Genomic DNA, 20400 nt, shown 5'->3' with positions numbered 1-20400 from the left:
GAAGTTTGTGCTATAATACACTACCTGAATGCTAAGGGCATGAATGCTGCTGCGTTCAGTTTTTTTGGATAGAAAAGGGGTTCTGCTTGTTTATTTTTTTGGAAAGAGGTGAAACAAACAATGCTGCAAGATATTTTGAGACCACAAAGAAACTTTGCAGAACCATCCAAAACAAATATCGATGCTGACAATGGGAATCTGTCTCCTTCAAGACAATGCATGTTGCACACCACTCATGCAACACAAGAGTTGTTGACTTCATGTGGTTGGGATGTTTTAAGCCACCTCTCTCACAGCCCTGATCTCTCACCCAGTGACTATCATCTGATCACTAAATTAAAGGAACACCTTGGTGGAAAAAACTTTTCCGATGACGAGGAGGTGAAAATCAAAGTGGCAAACTGTCTGAAAAAGGTGGTGGGAGACTTCTATGACACAAGCATCAAAAAACCTGTCGCACAGACGATGAAATGTATTGAACTGAATGGTGATTATGTGGAAAAATAATGTAATACGTATGCTACAATAGATATAAGCTTTATTAAAATATGTTCATTATTTGTATTTTTTAAAAATCTTGTAACTTTACTTTCCAGATATCCCTCGTATGTATACATATGCATATCAATATGCATATACATGCCAATAAAATGTTTAAATTCTGATAAAATTAAATGCAGATTTCTGTTTTACTGATTTTTATTTTACTGATTGAAAATTTTGGCTTATTTTTTCCCCCTTCCCTGGCTCTATTTCATTTCCTACTTTTCTATCTCCTTCACAATATTCTCCAAATTTCCATGTAATCACACCATCTTTCAATAAAATTTAAAAATTAAAAAAAATAAAATTTTGGCTTATTGTGGAAACAAGGATTGGTGATAAAGCTTCAGCAGGGACCCCTTTTTCCCATTATAACTCTTCCAGAATTGAATTTCCCTTCCAAGGGGTAGATTTCTCCCACTTTCTGTTGTCTCAGTCCCACTCTAACTATGAGCCACTTGTAACTTGGGGACTGCCTTTGAAATGTATATATTATTTTAAGGGGGATGGGGTTCGTCTTCCTCTCCCCCAGGCCTTCTGAGTTCCCGTTTGCACCAGAAAACAATACTAGGAAACCCTGATGCTTCATTGGGGTTTCCTTTGGACCATGTGGCTCAATGAGGACCATGAAAGGGAGGAAGGAGGATGCAGGTCTGGCATTTCAGCTGCAGAGTGGTTCCAGTACTAGCTCTATAAGGAACAACTGTTCAGGTAAGAGATATTTAGTTCTCAGATGGGTTATGATAAAATTATTGTAAAAAAGAACAAACAGAGAGAAGACAGTGCAGAGAGGAAATTAGCGTTTGATTCAGTTGTGTGCCTTCATGTCAGTTGTTGACTCATGGTTACCCCATTAATCTCATAGACAAGGAATATTTCTAGTTTCCTTTCAGATGTAGTTTACAGCACCTAGAATTTGTTGTCAGTCTCCCATCCATGTACTAACCAGGGCTGACCCTGCTTAGCAGCCAAGATCACACAGGATTTGGTGCGCTCTCTCCAAAACAATCATTTAGCATTATAACAAGCAAGTGGTTTGGGAAAATGGGAGAGGGGTTGTTTGGCAGATTAATAACAGTGGATATGGTTAAAATCAATGTTGCATAGCAGAGTGGATAAGGAGTCTATCCGGATTAAAGTATTTATTAATTTATTAAAAATTCCTATCTTACTAATATCTAAATATATCAGGATTGGACATGATGAAATCAATGTCAACTATTAAACCAGTATCTGAATGGTATGGTCCACTCAAGCAGGAATAAATATCTCTTATCAAATCAGAGCCCTTCTAGACTCATCTTTTAATATGCAGCAATTGGATTACTTATCATTAACTCCATTGTTTCTTAGCAATCATCATGTTGTTTCTAGCAATGCGTTATTTTTGCATCTGGCAGGTATGTGAAACTAGTTTTGCTCAAAATTATTTGATAATTGTGTGTGTGATGGCTATTTTCCCTAAAGATTATGTTATATAAAACAATCAGCTGTGCAATATTAGTCACAAATACTCCACCTGTGCTAAGCCATATTATTACTCTAAAGATTTTTATATTTAGAAAGAGCCTTTCCTTGTGTTTTTATTTCTCATCCTGCTGATGAAGGTGCAAGGAATCCTCAGAGCTCTTTAGAGTATATTGCAAAACATATGATCAATAGTATTGCACTCAAATAGGGGTCGCAGTGGCACAGTGGGTTGAACCGCTAAGCTGCAGAACTTGCTGATCGGAAGGTCAGCGGTCTGAATCAGCGGAGCGGGGTGAGCTCCCATAGTTAGCCCCAGTTTTTGCCAACTTAGCAGTTCGAAAACATGCAAATATGAGTAGACAAATAGGTACTGCTTTGGCAGGAAGGTAACAGGACTCCATGCAGTCATGCTGGCCACATGATCTTGCAGGTGTCTATGGACAATGCCTTCACCACCCCCAGAGTCGGACTTGACTAGACTTAATGTAAAGTGGAAATCTTTACCTTTACCTTTTAATGCACTGAAAGTAATATTTGGACCCTAAGAACAGCACTCTAAAACAATATACATTCACTTGCTATTCATCAGAATTCACCAATTATTTGAATTCAAATATCTTCTCTCTTTTCCTTTTAGTGTAAACTTATGCATGTTAAATAAACCTTGCTGTGTCTCATGAAGCTAGTAGTATGTATACTTAAAGCTTGGATCATATATACTGTTCTCCGCATGGGCAACATAGGTATAGATGGGATTTTGTTTCTAAACATAAGCCAGTGTTTTGTTAACTTTTGTCTGTCCTTTCCCAACATTTAAGTAATTGGAGTCTAACTACAGAGATGCTTCCTCTAACACAGGGTTCCTCAAACTGAAGCCCGGGGGCCGGATGTGGCCCTCCGAGGTCATTTACCCAGCCCTCGCTCAGGGTCAACCTAAGTCTGAAACGACTTGAAATCACACAACAATAACAACAATCCCATTCCATCAGCCAAAAGCAGGCCCACACTTCCCATTGAAATACTAATAAGTTTATATTTGTTAGAATTGTTCTTCATTTTAATTATTGTGTTGTTTTAAAGTGTTTTGTGCACTACAAATAAAATATGTGCAATGTGCATAGGAATTTATTCTTTTTTTTCCAAATTATAATCCGGCCCTCCAACAGTTTGAGGGACTGTGACCTGACCATCTCTTTAAAAAGTTTGAGGACCCCTGCTCTAACACAATAAAATATGAGAGCAACAGAATAGCAAATGAATGGGAGGGCAACTGAGAAAATGAAATGGTAGAATATTAGTGAGACTGTCCCTAATAAACTGGGAAGTTGGATGCTATCATATAATCAAAATGATTGTTCATACACAGGTACAATACATTTTTTAAAGATTAAAGATGGAGTGGGAGTTGTACACAAGTCGTGGTGTGAGAGCTTCCTCCTTTTGTTCAATCAGTGACAACATTTACAGCTAAAATATACTGATTCAGCAATCTGTATAAGCAGGAAATGGGGCATAAGACCCTCTTCCTGTTAGTTTCCCTGAGATTTCTTTTACTGGTGTTGAATAGCTGCTTGAAAATACTCTTTCTGCTGTTTAAAAGGTAGTTTGTAACAAATGTCCGTTACAGTACCTGCCAACTGTCTCTTAGTGTCACTCGCTAATTTGTTCTTAATTTTTAACAAACACTTCCCATTATTTTATTTTGTCAGAAAGTGTAGGATTAATAAGTTATAAGGTTTGGAGGAGGATCGTTTTATGACGTCCAATAAATGCCCTTCAAAGTAACTTTAAATATAATAACTATAAATAATTACTCATGAGTGCTCTATGTTTATTATGCTGCCTTCAAAAAGTGACTTGGGCCTCATCTACACTGATCATTTAATGCAGTTTCAAAATGGTATTGAAGAAAGTGGTTTTACTGTGCAGATGATTGCATAGGAAGTCCTGGAACCAGTTTGAGGCTCAGGTGATAATTACACAAACCACAGAGCACTGATGCTACATGAAGGACTTTCTTTCGCACACTTTTTGGTAGTTTATTACCTGGCTGCTGCCATAGTTTGACATTTGTTTCGAACTGCATTAAATGATCAGTGTAGATAAGGCCTTTATTTTGCCATTTGAGCAAGATAAACTCATTCCTATGTGACTTGTAATTTATTATGTCCAGTGGCAATGATTACTTTTAAGATAATGTTGCTTCTTCTATCTGCTGTTTTCCACGGTGCGTTTTCCTTTGTGCCTGTCTGTATATTAGGAATTTTTAATAACTTGTTCCAATATTTTTGTCACATGTTTTGTGGATTATTATTAACTATTTATTACCTGCCTCTCCCTTTGGCTCGGGGCAGGATACAACATAATTAAAACAAGAGATAAAACATTATTAAAAAGACATACAGCAAAAGACACAGAGCTAAAATCTACTGATTAAATGAAGATTAAAATTAACAAAATTGACTGGGTCAGCTTGCCGGGAGTTATGTGTCTTCAATTGTGTCTTAAATTCTAACAGCCAATCTAGCTGTTGAATCTCTTCCAGCAGGTCATTCCACAGTTGTTTGTTTGGTCCCATGGTGCAAGTTGCTTCTGGTTTGAGAGAATCAGCCGTCTACAAAGACGTTGCTCAGGGAACGCAAGGATGTGTTACTATCCTGCGGGGAGGCTTCTTTCATGTCCTCAAGCTTCTGGTCAAAGGAAATTTTGTACAATGCCAAGCTTTTAACTTTGTTTGTAATTTTTGTATGCATTGTAATTATATTCTCAATTAGGTTCTGATGCGATAAATAAAAATAAATTCCACGGTCATGTGATGACTGATTAAAAAATCCTCTGGATTCTGGCTGGTTGGAGTAGTTGCACACAAGCGGATGCCAATGTCCTAATGGGCAGATTGTGCAGAAGAAGGTGTTTCTGTAGGTAACCCAGACCCAAACCATATTTGGCTTTAAAGGTCAAATTCAACACTTTGTCCTTTGCCTGGAAACTAATTGGCAACCGGTGGAGTGACTTTATAGTATAGGTGTAATATGCTCACTCCTAGATGTTCTTGTGACCAATCTGGGTGCTGCGTTTTGAACTAATTAGAGTTTCTGAGCTTGGTACAAAGGTAGACCAATGTGGGGTTACCAGTGCGTACATAATCATCTTTCGGTCCTCAAAACACACCTGTTTTGTCTGGATTCAGTTTCAATTTGTTTTTCTCATCCAGCCCATTACCTCTTTCAGGTATTAATTCCAAATAAATCTCTCTCTACTTTGACTTGGCGTCTAGAGTCAGATTTTACAAGCACTAGCTTTTGCTTGTTTTTCAAATGTATTTACCTAACTCTTTCCCCATCTTCTTTGCAGTTCCAGCACAGTGAATAATGGCTCAGTGGTGGAATATGGCCCTGCTGCTGCTATGGATGTTGATCTTTGCTCACTTAGCGCTTCTGGATGCTTTTGAGTGCCCCCTGAGTTGCACCTGCTCTTTCACAGAGCGGTTCATAGGCTGCTCCAACGCCAGCTTGTCTTCTGTGCCCACTGGCCTCCCACATTTCACCACAGAGTTGGACCTGCGCTTCAATCACCTTGACCGTCTGCCAGCAACTTCATTCCCAGGTTTACCCGAACTCACCAGCCTTTACCTTGGAAGCAGCAGAGTGCACCGAATTGAGCCAGGAACATTTCAGGGCATGATGAATTTGCACCATCTCTATCTGGACAACAATCTCCTGGAAGAGATCCCAGTGGGGACCTTTGAAAATCTGACCAATCTTGTTTTTCTGCATCTGCAACACAACTGTATTACTTCTCTTTCACCAGGTACTGCTATTCAAGCAGCATTGTGACATATCTTTGTTTTCTTCTCTTCTTCATTCTTAAACATCTTAGAGTTTATATAGCATGGAAAGCATATTTGACACATGGAACAAATCACAGATTAGTGAAACACATACTTGCTTGTATTATGGTCATTAGACTGAAATTTCTTATCTGCTTTTGGTTATTTCAGGCTTTCTTTCATCCTGTGTAGAAATGGATCAAATTTCTATATATTAAGCAGGAGTTAGGGTGTCAACACCAGCAAAATATTATATATACGGTGGCGCAGTGGGTTAAAGCACTGAGCTGCTGAACTTGTTGACCGAAAGGTTACAGGTTCGAATCCGGGGATGGGCGTGAGTTCCTGCTGTCAGCCCCAGCTTCTGCCAACCTAGCAGTTCAAAAACATGCAAATGTGAGTAGATCAATAGGTACCACTCTGGCGGGAAGGTAATGGTGCTCCATGCAGTCATGACCTTGGAGGTGTCTACGGACAACGCCGGCTCTTCGGCTTAGAAATGGAGATGACTTATTCCTCTTTCAGTCTTTCACCCTCCAAAGTTATTTCTATTCTCTAAATCAATTTGTTAAGGGAGAGAAGAAAGCACCTCAGTTTTCGAAATGACTGCTGATTTCAAAATGACAGTTGCAGCTTTTCAGGGGAGTTACTATTGCTACTACAATGTTCTTCTCCACTTTGGAGGCATCACCTCTGAGCTCCTGTTTTCAAAATGACAGTGACAGCTTGCTGGGAGAACTATTGTTGCTACGGCTATGTTCTTCTCCATTTTGAAGGCATCTGAGCTCATTATCAAAATGACAGTTGCAGCTTGCTGGGAGAGCTGTTATTGCTACTGCTATGTTCTTCTCCCACTCTGGAGATGTTGCCTCTGAGCTCGTTTTCAAAATCGGGTTGCAGCTTATCAAGAAACATATCTTATGCTTATCTTTCCTAATTTTTCCCTGTTATTTATCCTTACTAACATCCATATCTTAATGGTTTGTCAGAGAAGGGCAAACATGACCGTTTAATTAGGCAGGATTGGAGAAGGAAGAGGGGCCTGAATGGCTCAACTGAAAAGGAACCATGGGTCCTGCCATTCTGGTCGGAGCGAAGCAGGCGGGGGTGAGGCCCAGTTGTAGTGGATGGCTCCTCCTGGCCAGCCCGAGAAGGAGATTGTTTTCTTCGTGGAGAGGGAGAAGAGGAAGAATATTACTATTGCTTCTTCCAATTTTCCATTTTGACAAAACATAGTAAAGGTAAAAGTTTTCCCTTGACATTAAGTCCAGTCCTAACTGACTCTGGAGGGTGATGCTCATCTCCATGTCTAAGCTGAAGAACCGGCATTGTCCATAGACACCTCCAAGGTCAGGTCGCCAGCATGACTGCATGGAGTGCCGTTACCTTCTTGCTGGAGCAGTACCTATTGATCTACTCACATGTTTGCAAACTGCTAGGTTGGCAGAAGCTGGGGCTAACGCGTGAGCTCATGCTGCTCACCGGATTTGAATCAGTCACCTTTCGGTCACCAAGTTCAGCAGCTCAGCGGTTTAACCTACTGCGCCATCAGGGGCTCCATTTTATCATATACTAGCTTGGGGACCTGGCAGTGCCCGTGTTATTTGAAAAGGGTATTGTTTGTTTTTGGATGTTAGGCAATATATGTTTTGTCATTTGTTATGCTATGTCTTAGGAAAAAAACTCAGTCTTTGCTTTTGTTTTTTATGAATGCTCCCATTAGAAAATGCATAAGGATGTGGATAAACTATATTTCTCAAAAATCTTGGGTCAACCTTCCCCAAACTCCACCACTATTTTACAAGGTAAGGCCCCATGGTGGGGCCTTACCTTGTAAAAGGACAGTGCCTTTTCAAAGACCCTGGCCAAAGCTGCTTTCTTTGGGCCAATGTTGAAAAGGGAAGGTGGCTTCCTCTTTGGGGTCTAGCAGGGCAGAGCCAGCCCTCAAGGATTTACCAGAAGTGTCTGAGGAGGCTGGGATAGGAGGTTTGGGGGCTAGAAGTGTTCATAAGCATAAAAAGGTCATGGGGGCTCTGTGTGCTAAGTTTGGTCTTGATCTGTCTTTGGTGGGGACCACAGTGGTCTGTGGTTGCCCAAGCATTTTAAGGTACTACAAATCCCATAATCTGTGTTCCAACTCCCCCAAACCGCACCAGGATGTAAAGGGGGTCATGGGGGTTATGTATGCCAATTTTGGTCCATGTTCGTCGCTCATGCACGCCACAGTGGCCTGTGAAAGTGGCAGCCAATCAGAACGCTGCCACATACATACACCGCCCTCCCTCCCGCTGCATACAAACACTGACTTTTATTATATACATAGAAGATGTCATGTCCATGAAGACCCTCACTGTTTACCCCTATTGGAGCTCTTTTTTTTTGTTAGAGGGATTAATAGTTATATACAGTTTCTGGGGGTCAGTCTAGACAGCCTCGTTGCAGCCTCTATCACCCTGCCCCTTTAAGAATCCCCTCAGGGGCGGAGCCTCTGGCAAGGCACTTCTGGTTTTTGGAAGAGTCAACCCTTTTCCTGACTGAAAGGTAAAGAGAGAAAGGCTGGGGCTGGAGGTGGGCTGCAAATAGCATGTCTAGTCAGAGCTGTATTCAAGTCCAGTCAGATCTACAGTAGAGTCTTGCTTATCCAACCTTGGTTCATCCAACGTTCTGCATTTTCCTATGTAGTCTGCCTCCCGCTTGGATCCACAGCTGTTTCAAGACATTTTGGTGTTAAATTCGTAAACACAGTAATTATGACATAATGTTATCGTGTATTGAACTGCTTTTTCTGTCAATTTGTTGTAAAACCTGATGTTTTGGTGCTTAATTTGCAAAATCATAATGTAATTTGATGTTTGATAGGCATTTCCTTAATCTCTTCTGCTTATCCAACGTTCTGCCGGCCCGTTTATGTTGGATAAGTGAGACTCTACAGTATATTCAAGTCTAGCCAGTGTTACATATTTAGACCACTTTAGTGACAGTTGAACTCTATACAAGAAAGAGACAATAAGAAGAAATAAGAGGTTGCTTACCTGTAACCGTAGTTTCCCTAGTGATGTGCTGTGAATGCGCACTATTGGTACTTCTGCGCATGCGCAGCTTTGCTCCGGAATCTTCAGTTAAAAATTTGAAAGGACTGACGGTTGGCCCCGCGCACGCTCCCCAGTACATTATAAATAGGACGCGGCTGGTCCAACCGCCTCCAGATCTCTTCCGCCGCTAAAGCAGTCAGAAGGAGGAGGCATGACAAACTGCGGGGAGGATGGGCGGGGCCGTGCGAATTCACAGCACATCACTAGGGAAACTACGGTTACAGGTAAGCAACCTCTTATTTTCCCTACGTGAGTGTGCTGTGAATGCGCACTATTGGTAGAAGACTAGCGAGCTACCCACCTTGGACGGCGGGAGTCATGCCACCGCAGAAAACAACACTGCACGACCAAAAGCAGCATCCTTCTTGGCCTGTAGATCCAACTTGTAGTGTGACACAAATGTTAGCGGGGTGGACCAGGTGGCAGCGCGACATATGGCATCCAAAGACACACCCTTCCAAAAGGCAGCTGTTGCAGACACCGCCCTTGTAGAGTGTCCTTTCACACCAACCGGCAACTCACGTCCCGATTTCTTGTAAGCTAACTTGATCACAGACACTATCCAAGAAGATAGGCGTTGAGTAGAAACAGGGAGGCCACAGGCATCTTTCCTGTATTTTACAAAAAGCCTTGGTGTTTTTCTCATGCTTTTAGTTCTATTAAGATAAAAAGCCACTGCCCGACGCACGTCCAGCAAGTGGAGACCACGCTCCATAGGGGAAGTGGGTGACTGAAAAAAGGCTGGCAAAACTATCTCTTGGGACATGTGGAAGGAAGACGTCACCTTGGGAAGAAAAGAAATGTCCGTGCGGAGCACGATCTTATCTTTGTGGAACCGGAGGTAAGGTTCATCCGATCTTAGGGCGCAAATCTCACTAACACGCCTGGCCGATGTTATCGCCACCAGAAAGGCGGTCTTCCAAGAGAGGTGCGATATATCACACGTGGCTAATGGCTCGTAAGGAGGACCTTGAAGGGATGAAAGTACAACCTCCAGGCTCCACGAAGGAACTATTGGAGTCACTGCTGGCTTAACATTACTGAACCCTTTAAGGAAAAGCTTAACCAAATATTCAGAAAAAAGGGATGGCAATCCCTCTTTCCTCCTATACCATGACATGGCCGCCAGGTAACATTTAAGTGATGACAAGGACAATCCTGAACTAGACAAGGAGACTAAAAAATCCAAAATCGCCGAGATTGGGGCATTTACAGGGTCTAGATTTCTTCCTTTCATATACTGGGAATAGCGTGTCCACTTGTACACATACGAGCGCTTTGTAGATGGTTTTTGCGCTGCGTCTAAAATGGCCCTAACTGGGGCAGACAATTTGTCGGAAGTTCCTAACTGCTTGGAGCGATCCTCCAGGCAGTCAGTCTCAATGTATGGACATCTGGGTAAAGCACCTTCCCGTTCTGCGATGTTAACAAATCTAACCTGTTTGGAAACCTCCTGTACCTCCCTTTGGAGATATCGAGGAGGGCTGCAAACCATGGCTGGCGAGGCCACCATGGCGACACCAGGATACAGTCCCCGTTGTCCCTCCGAATCTTTGAGATGACCTTCGGGAGCAGTGGGAATGGTGGAAACACATACAGAAATTCGTTGCTCCACTTGCGTAGAAACGCATCTCCTAGGCACCCCCTGGTGAAGTCCGCCCTCCTGCGGGCACAATAAAGGGGACACTTTGCGTTTTCCTGTGACGCAAAAAGATCTATTGTCGGAAAACCCCAGATCTTGAAGATCGTATTGAGTTCCCTGTGATTGACAGACCACTCGTGGTTGGCCATGGGGGCCCTGCTCAAATTGTCCGCTAAGACATTCTCTTCCCCTGGGAGATGTACGGCCACTAAGTGTATCTCTCTGGCTATGCACCACTTCCAGATGCGCATTGTTAGGCGTGACAGAACTTGTGATCTTGTTCCCCCCTGTTTGTTTATGTAAAACATTGTCGTAGTATTGTCCGTGACCACCTGCACTACCTTGCCCAACAATGCCATCTCGAAGGATTTCAGAGCCTTTTCTACGGCGAATAACTCCAGAACATTTATGTGATGTACAGATTCCTCTGGTGTCCAGACACCCTGGGCAGTCAAACCCTCGTAATGTGCGCCCCATCCCTTCATGGAGGAATCCGTCGTGACCACGGCAGATGGATCGGGGCCCTGAAAGGGCATGCCTACAGTCACATTGTCCGGCTCTGTCCACCATAAAAGGGCACGCCGGACCTTCTCCGGAATGCAATACCGCACATGGGGGTTGTCTAGGCCAGGGCGAAAAACGGACAGAAACCAATTTTGAATGGGCCTTAGCCGAAGCCGGGCGTAAGGCGTAACGGCAGTCGTAGATGCCATGTGCCCTAACAGGACTTGGATCCTTTTTGCTGACACTTTCCTCGAATTCAGGGCAGACACAACCAAAGACTTGAGGGACGAAAATCGGTCCTCTGGCAGAAACGCCCTCTGATGGATTGAATCCAGGATTGCTCCAATAAACTGGATCTTGCGGACAGGTACTAGATGTGATTTTTCCCTGTTTACCACGAGACCTAAAGACTGGAGAAGAGAAATAGTTAGGTCTATGTGCAGTTGTAAGCGTTCCCGCGTGTCTGCCACCAAGAGCCAGTCGTCTATGTATGGATACACCGTAACGCCCCTAGTTCTGAGGTGAGCAGCGATTACCGCCATACATTTGGTGAAAACCCTGGGGGCCGTAGTAAGGCCAAAAGGCAATACATTAAAACTGTAAGCCTTAACGCCCACCTTAAAGGCGAGATATTTCCTATGATGTTCTGCCATGGAAATATGAAAATATGCGTCCTTTAAGTCTATGGTTGCGAACCAACTGTCTTTATTTAGAAGAGAGAGGATCATAGGAAGAGAGACCATCCGAAATTTCTTTGCATCAATGTACATGTTCACCCCTCTTAAATCTAAAATTGGACGCAAACCACCTGTTTTTTTAGTCACTAAAAAGTAACGAGAAAAGAAACAGTTATCAAACATTGAACTATCAACGGGGGAAATGGCCCCTTTAGCCAAAAGGGTTTCAACTTCTTCCAGCAGTGCTGGAGACTCAGGTGTGGTTTTTATATATCCCAACGGGGGCTGCGAAACAAACTCTATCGAATAACCTTCCTCAACTATCTTGAGGACCCACCTATCAGTAGTTATCGCAGCCCAGGCCCCAGCAAAAGGCCGAAGTCTATCCTTATAACAAATGTAACTGACTTGTTTAATGGAGGCATTTACGCCACCCCTTGGGCTACAGATAACATCAACATTGGAATCGTCAAAGACGACGTCTTGTGCCACCTGCGGCCTTAGCCTTAGATTGATATGGCTGATATCTAGGCTTTGTGTAATAATTTTGTTTTCTGCCAGTTTGAAATTTTGAGGAATTATTCCGATTGCCCTGACTAGAGTTAAATCCACTGTAATTCGCTCTACGGTTATAGGGCTGGGCTTGTTGCCACCGAGGCTTCTGAAAGTTACCTGGCTGCCATGGGTACGGATACTGATATGGATATTTGGCAGCATGCAAAACCTCCCGGGATTGCTTTATCTTTTCATCCGTTGTTGGGTCAAAAAGACCTTCCTCAGTCATGGGAAGGTCTTCCGCCAACAAGCGGCTCTCCTCTGACAATGAAGAACTGCGCAGCCAAGCATGTCGCCGTATGGCCGTGGCAGTGGCAAAGAGCTTGCCCGATATCTCAGCCATATGCTTGGCGAAGTCCTTCTGCAGTCTAGATAGTATCAATGCCTCGGCCTGATACGCCTTTGGAAGACGACGGTCCTCAGGTGGCAGGAGGTTAATATGGGGCAACATATTGTTCCAGAGAAAACTCTGGTATCCACTAAAGTAAGTAGCATAATGCGCCATCCTGGCAAGTAAACCCGCAGCCACATGTATTTTCTTCCCAAGTGAGTCAACCTTCTTGCCCTCCCTATCTGGTGGCGTTATGGAATATTTCTTAGGTCTCTTTGCCCTAGCTGCCTCCGCCACCACCGTATTCGGCTGTGTAGGATGGGCAATCCAGCTTGCTAGTGTCAAGTCTACTTTGTACAGAAGGTCGACCCTCCTTGGCACTGCGGGAACAGCCGACGGGGCCACATCGGGGACCTTAGTCAGTTTCAATAAATAAGGAAGGGTTGGAAGCAGCAAGGATGGTGAACCGTCCTGTTCTTCAGAAGGGTACATTGGATCTTCCACTGTTGAAACTGGCTTTGGAGCTGGAATGTCCAATGCAGTTATCATTCTGCTAATCAACTGAGCAAACATGTTGTAGTCCTCTATGCGCTTTGCGTTGGTATTTTTATCCTTGTCTGCAATGGGTGAGTCCACTACCTCAATTGAAGAATCAGAGTCATCATCATCTACTGGAGGGAGGTCCTCAGCAATCGATGGGAGAGGTGTATGTCCTTGATCCCAACAAGCACCCTGATGGCCATGGTGCACAGGGAGGAGTTCTCTACCTCGCACACTCTTCCCACTGTGTTTCCTGGGTCCATAGTCTGCATTACGATAAGCAGAACAGGCAGGGGGAGGACCGCAATAAACAAGACGCCCCTGGGGAGTTATCTCATACACTCCCGGGTGAGGAAGGGGGCGTCCACCTTCGTTGTGCTCCTCCACATTAGCTCTAGTAAGGGATCTTGCTCTGCGTGCGCGCGCACGCCTGCGCTTCCTCGCAGAGCAGGAGGAATCCGAACAAGTTGTGGCTGAAGACGAAGAGGAGGAGTCACTTGAGCTCGACTCCTGGCGCCTCCGCTTCTTATTATTGGAACGCGACGGTGCGCGCCCCCGGCGCCGAGTCAGGGCAGCTGCAACGGACATCCCCGACGTCGAGGGAAGCGTTGCTAGGGACGCGCCAGCCGGCTCCTCCCCACGACCAACAGCTGACACAGTGGGAGGAGCCGGCGCCGAGAGCGTCGGCATCGGGGGAGTCGCGTTTTCATTTTGCGCACGCGCGGGGCGTGTCTGCGACTCCAAGTCCCTTTCTGTTTCGTTTTCCTCCTGAGCCCGCGCGAGGCGTGCGGAGGTCGGCTCCGGTGCTGACCCAGCGGAACAGCCACGAGGAGGGGACTCTCTTGCCCCTTTAAGGGGCGAAACTAACAGCGAACGCGCGGCCTTGGATCCAGCCGTCTTCGCCGAGGCCGCCTTACTCTGAACGGCCTTTTTGGACTTTGGCTTTTTCAAGGCCGCATGCAGGATCGCCAACTCAGGTAATACTTTCTCTTTATGTTGTTGAGGTTCAGGGAGAAGTGCCCGCTCATAAAGGGCGGCTTTCAGACGAATCTCCCGGTTTTTCCGTGTCTTCGGGGTGAAGGACTGGCAGATTGAACATGCCTGTGACAAATGTCCTTCACCCAGGCAAGCAATGCACAGAGAATGTGCATCATTATCAGGAAAGTTGCTCTGGCAGGAAGAGCAACGCTTAAAACCTTTAGTATTTGCCATTTTGTTGAATAGCTTAGCGCTAGACAAAGAAGAATTCCGAGCTACTGCTGTTAGCGCGGATGAAGAGATCTGGAGGCGGTTGGACCAGCCGCGTCCTATTTATAATGTACTGGGGAGCGTGCGCGGGGCCAACCGTCAGTCCTTTCAAATTTTTAACTGAAGATTCCGGAGCAAAGCTGCGCATGCGCAGAAGTACCAATAGTGCGCATTCACAGCACACTCACGTAGGGAAAATAAAGTTTCAAGAGCCTCAGTTCAGCCATAACTATGTCTATATTTTAAATACCGTATTTTACCTCTCCTCGTAAAGACTTTGTAGTGAGACTCAGGAGGAGATCAAGTCTAAAATTCTTGACAGTTAATAAATTGATCCAACTATAAAGTCTCTTATCTGTTCATTGTGCAGCCAGTTCACCTTCCAAATAGTTAAGATAGCGTGGGGGCAGAACAATATATTAATGTTGAAACATTGCAGAAGGTTGACTGTATTCTTCAAAGATTTAAAACAAGTAAACCAGAATACTACCACCCAAACATTCTCCCTTGATGGGAAATCAAGTTAATTTGCAATAAAGATGGTGCTATTTGTTATTTTTCTTGTTTTCTTCCTTTAAAAAAATAGTTTCTTGTGATTTTTAAAAATGTCAGCCTGCCATAATTATAAGACCAGAGATTTCTTAACTGAAGGCAAACACAAGTTAATTTTTGGAACAAATAAGAGTCCATTATGAATGTGAAAACTTGCAGTAAATGACATTAGCAATGCTGAGCACACACCAGTGTTGCTAATGTCATTTACTGCAAGTTTTATTCTATCTTCTAAAAATCCATGAAGGACTGTGTGAGTTTTGCCGTATCTTCTGTCACAATAGGAACAAGGGTGGGTTGACTAAAAATAATAGCCTGGCAATATTGGGTTCACCAATCAACATGTTATTTCTCTTTTCTAGGTGCATTTTCCCCTCTGAAACGGCTGAGTGTCCTGTACTTAAGCCACAACCTCTTGACTGAACTTTCAGACGTGGGCCTTAGTGGTCTCCAGCAGCTTTACCAACTTCACCTCAGTGCTAACCTTATTGTCAACTTGTCAGCCAAGGCCCTGCCGCGTAATTTGCGCACCCTCTTCCTGGATTGGAACAGGCTGAAGAGCGTGCCCGTTGCAATTGGCAATTCTGCCCGACTCTCTGTCCTTCATCTCAGTGGAAACCCCCTCAAGGAGCTCACGTCGCTCTCCTTTGGGAGGAAGCTCGGCTCCTTGAAGGAGCTCTTCTTAGAAAGCCTGGACCTGGAGGATGCTTCCAGCTTAAGCTTCAAAAGGCTGCGCAGGCTTGAAATTTTGAGTTTAAGGAACAATAGCTTAGAGTCATTGCCCTCCCTCTCATCTCTGAAGTATCTCTCTACGTTGTATCTGACTGGGAACAAGTGGTGTTGTGACTGCAACTTGATCTGGCTTCGTACCTGGCAGAAGAAAGTGAAGAAAGAAGACCGCAGCCCTGTGGAGTGCAGTTCCCCAAGTGCTCTTCGTGGACAACAACTGGTGAATGTAGAGGTAAGCAATTGCTGGCACGACAGCAATGGTTCTGTCTGTGGGTCCCCAGGTTTTTTGGCCTACAACTCACAGAAATCCTAGCCAGTTCACCAGCTGTGTTAGGATTTCTGGATGTTGAAGACCAGAACATCTTGGGACCTACAGGTTGAGAACCACTGCACTGGAGATAGAAGCAGCACCGTACATTTGTCGATAGAAAGTCTAGCAATCACAGCTCAATCAAAAGGGTTTTTCCCCCTTTGCGTCCTGGTTTGTAGTCCTGTTCTTGGGGTTAATTGAGGCGTTGATTCAGACAATTGCATTGGATAAGACCAAGCATGGGCAAACTTCGGCCCTCCAGGTGTTTTGGACTTTAACTCCCATAATTCCTAACAGCTGGTCCCATGCCTGAGATAGACCACATCAACTCTAGTTTCTTAGATATGATTATCATGGTTTTCTATGGGCGAGCAGACAGCGACTGGTAGATGGCCTATGTTTTGTATCTCAAAAATAAGGTATATGGGAAACTGGTGCTTTTTTTTTTTTGGTCAAATATATCTAGAAATGGTTAACATTTGAGGTAGCAAACTGTGTGTTGGCCAGTGTTGTTTGACTTACCAAATTTTAAATTAAGATTATGTTTATTTATAACCCATTTTATCTCTCCATGGAGCCCCTGGTGGCGCAGCGAGTTAAATCACTGAGCTACTGAACTCTGACTCTGGGTGTGGTGCTCATCTCCATTTCTAAGCCGACGAGCCGGCGTTGTCTATAGACACCTCCAAGGTCATGTGGCCAGCATGACTGCATGGAGCACCATTACCTTCCTGCCAAGGCGGTACCTCTTGATCTACTCACATTTGTATATTTTTGAACTGCTAGGTTGGCAGAAGCTGGGCCTAACAATGGGAGCTCACCCCACTCCCCTGATTTGAACCTCCAACCTTTTGGTCAGCAAGTTCAGCAACTCAGCAGTTCTTCTCATACCACTTTTTTCCTATCTCTTATTTGTTTTATTTTCCAACTCTCTATTTATTTATATTTCCAACTGCTTCTAATAGTGCTATCTGACCTTCTTGTCTTTTTGTCCATGACCTTTTGGCAAAAAATATATGCATACTTAAGTATACTAAGCAGGCTTTACTTTTTTGGTATTTACCCAAGAAACAATATAAATTATTGGCTCTCAGAACACCAATCTGGTTTTCCCTCTCCAATATTGGGGATATTCATATTCAGCTGTGAAACATGCAATCTTCCTTAGCAACTGTAACTAAGGTTTATCACTATTAGTCAAACCTCATTGCTTTTGCAGAGGTTTGAGGCCTAATGTTTTAACCTCATTGTTTTTCAAAATTATATTTCAGAACTTAAAACTAATCGTAGTATTACATCCTAGACACATGAATTAATACATTTTACTATTTTTGATAGTGTGCATTTTTCCCTCCATACCAAAAACCTACCATTAGCAGAGATTAGATAAATATTTGGATTTGAATTAAAAAATCACTTGGAGTTGTCTTTATGGTGACAGTGGCAAAGATCTACTGCAAAATACACAGAAAAAGCAAAATTATATTTTGCTAGAGGTTTTTAAAACCTTCTCCTTTTTGCCCTAACAATACCTCAAATTCTCTTCCATGTGAAAAAAAGTCGCACACATCCACATTTTTTCATTAGGGAAGGTAATGTATGTGTGAAGATTTTTAAATCAGAAAGATTTACAGCTTGTTCTGTTATCTAAAATATTCACATCCTACCTTCAGCTCTGGTTCCTCTGTCTGGTATTAAATATTTAACTATTTGTTAATTACATTTTGATTTCCCCCTTCCTTTAATAAGCAAGAAGCGCTTTCTGGTAAAGAAATACTGCTTTAATGGGACTGATAGTGAATAGCAATTTCGTACATTAGTATCTAATATATCTGAACCTTGGAGATGGATAATTTTTAGTGACAACTGAAAGAAGCATGAAAATGGAATAATTATTTTGTATATTTTACCCTATTACCAGTCACTAATAATATTTATTTATATTTTATTTATTTATTTTACATATTATATTAACTAATAATATTTATTTATATTTTCCTCTATTAACAGTCACTCATATTTATTTATAGCATTTATATTCCACCCTTCACACCCCTAAAGGGACTCAGGGTGGATCATGGAACACATACACAGCAAACATTCAATACCGTTAAACAGACAGGACAGACAAGAGATAGAGGTATATGTCGACATTTTCCCAACTTCTGTGTCCTGGAGGTTGTACTTGATTCCGGCCACAGGGGGGCTCTGTCACTCTATCCTTTATTATGAAGAGCCCTTGATTACAGACTTCCTCCTTCCTTAAATCATCGGCATTTTCTGGTATTTCCTTTTTATGGTGCCGTAAAATACCTCCCTGCTTAAGCGGTGCCTCATTTCTCTACTCACAGCTCACAGCTGTTTTCGAACTACTTAGGTAGACAGTGAGCTGGGCTGAAGGTTGGGTGCTCACCCCAACCTGGACTGGACTTCAAACTGTCAGCCTTTCGATGGGTGTGATCTTATTGCTGCTGGTGATTAACCAGCTGTGCTAAAGCTCAGCCCTCTAACAATAACCAACAATCTCTGATTGGTCAGAAAAACAGAGGTTTGCCAGTGCATAAAAACAGCAGAGCTTTAGAAGTGTTTATATCATGCCCCCAAAAAGTACTCTCCTATAAAGCAATTTGCTTCATATTATGCACTCAAGAGACAAAAATAAAGTAGACTTTGATAGAAATAACATATTTGGTTTACTCTTAACTTTTGTGTGTTTAGCATACACAGGTCCAAAAACTTATCAGTCCAGTTTCAAATACCTTTAAGGTGGTTCCCTGTGCCAGCTGGTCAGGACATCTCTCTTTTAACAAAACAGCTATCAACAGGTCACATAGTCAAAAGGAGAGAAAAAGTGCACTTCTCAGAAACTTCTATAACTTCTCAGAAACCAAAGAGTAAAGGAAGCTGCACACCAGAACATACATACAGGAAACAGTAAGCAGCAAGATCATAGACTAACAGATTGCTAGAGAAGGCTTGATGAATGTTGTCATTTCCAGCACAACCGAGCAACACTTTATATATCTGATTTAATTGTGACATACCAGTCTGGAGCAAGAATCTTCTTTTAAAAACTAACCTTAGAGATAGGATTGTACACCACATCAAAAGACAATGTTTATTCTTTTTTTTTCCCCTCCTGCAGTTACAAAAATTGACTTGCCCACCTTTCTACACTGTGCCTGACTCAGTCACTTCATCTGCAAATATGCTGAAGGCCACAACTACAACTAGTGAGGAACTTTCAACCACAATTGCTCTCACGTTTCCTATTACAGTTCCTACTACTCCGATTACCAACACAATGACCTCCACAGCAGGACCAACTGCTCACAATGATGCCACCATAAAATCAACCACCTATCATAATCGTAATGGACTGGAGAACTATGATCCTTGCCTCTCTGACCATATTAGTAACATCAGCACAAGGTCAAAAGGGAACACTGTCCTTGAGGTTACATGGTCTTTCTCTGGAGATCATGACCAGTTTGAAATACGATGCACGTCTCCTGTGGATCAGCATATCCTGCGAGTAATTGGTAGATTAACAGAAGTTGAGCTTCACCATCTGCAACCAGGGACAAATTACAGAGTTTGTGTTATTCCCCAAAATGAGAACCTTTTGGAGTGCGAGGCTCCCGCAGCCCAGCAATGCACATCGGGGCACACTGCTACCCACACTCCATCTCAGCACTTCAACTTAGTCCTGGGAATTAGTGTTAGTTTTACAGTTCTGGTACTGATAGCCCTGGCCGCCTTTGCCTCTTACAAGTGGTGGCTCCGACCGATCCAGTTTCAGCGCTACTACGATGAAGACGGACAGCTTTCTCAGCACCATGGCATTGCTCAGTTCAAGGTAACCAAAGAGGAGCCGGTTTACGAGAGCTTAGAGGATGATCAGCATATATATATGACAGCTGCCAGTCAATGGCCTGAAGAAAATATAGACTGCAGACCTATTTCGCCATCCAGATTTCCATCCACACCAACCTATGTGAGCCTCTGATTTAAAAGAAAATAAAATTTGAAGTCTTTAAGCTCATTTACATAAATGACTAGGAGTTACAATGCACAAAACCTCAAAAGACCAGAGTGAAGAGAGGGGGCCAGGAGGACAGTTCCACCTTGTCTCCTGCACTGTTCTAATAATATAATATATTGTATATACATATAATATTGATAATATTATAATGTAATACAATATCATACTAATAATTATATATTTTATATTACATGTAATATTAATAATATTGCAGTATAAAGGTAAAAAAAAAGACGTGAACGACATGTGATTTTATTTCCACCACAATCTATACAGTGCACGCAGCACTATTTGCTTTTACAGGCAATCAGAATAGCCCTAGTTTTCTATATC

The 20400-nt window shown here is 43.0% G+C and overlaps 1 protein-coding gene across 1 annotated transcript; it reads left to right on the top strand.

Annotated features, from left to right (window-relative positions):
• Positions 1–1105: 1105 nt before the first annotated feature.
• On the top strand, positions 1106–20223 carry LOC132775981 (chondroadherin-like). Its single transcript, XM_060777116.2, has 4 exons — positions 1106–1254; positions 5368–5823; positions 15346–15944; positions 19168–20223. The coding sequence occupies exons 2-4, from the start codon at positions 5385–5387 to the stop codon at positions 20029–20031; spliced, it is 1902 nt and encodes a 633-aa protein (XP_060633099.2). The 5' UTR covers positions 1106–1254; positions 5368–5384; the 3' UTR covers positions 20032–20223.
• The last annotated feature ends 177 nt before the right edge of the window (positions 20224–20400 follow it).

This window comes from Anolis sagrei, chromosome 5 (assembly GCF_037176765.1).
Source record: "Anolis sagrei isolate rAnoSag1 chromosome 5, rAnoSag1.mat, whole genome shotgun sequence".
NCBI classification, from domain to species: Eukaryota; Metazoa; Chordata; class Lepidosauria; order Squamata; family Dactyloidae; genus Anolis; species Anolis sagrei.
Note: the sequence above shows the minus strand (reverse complement) of the source record. Positions and strands in the feature narration are given on the sequence as shown.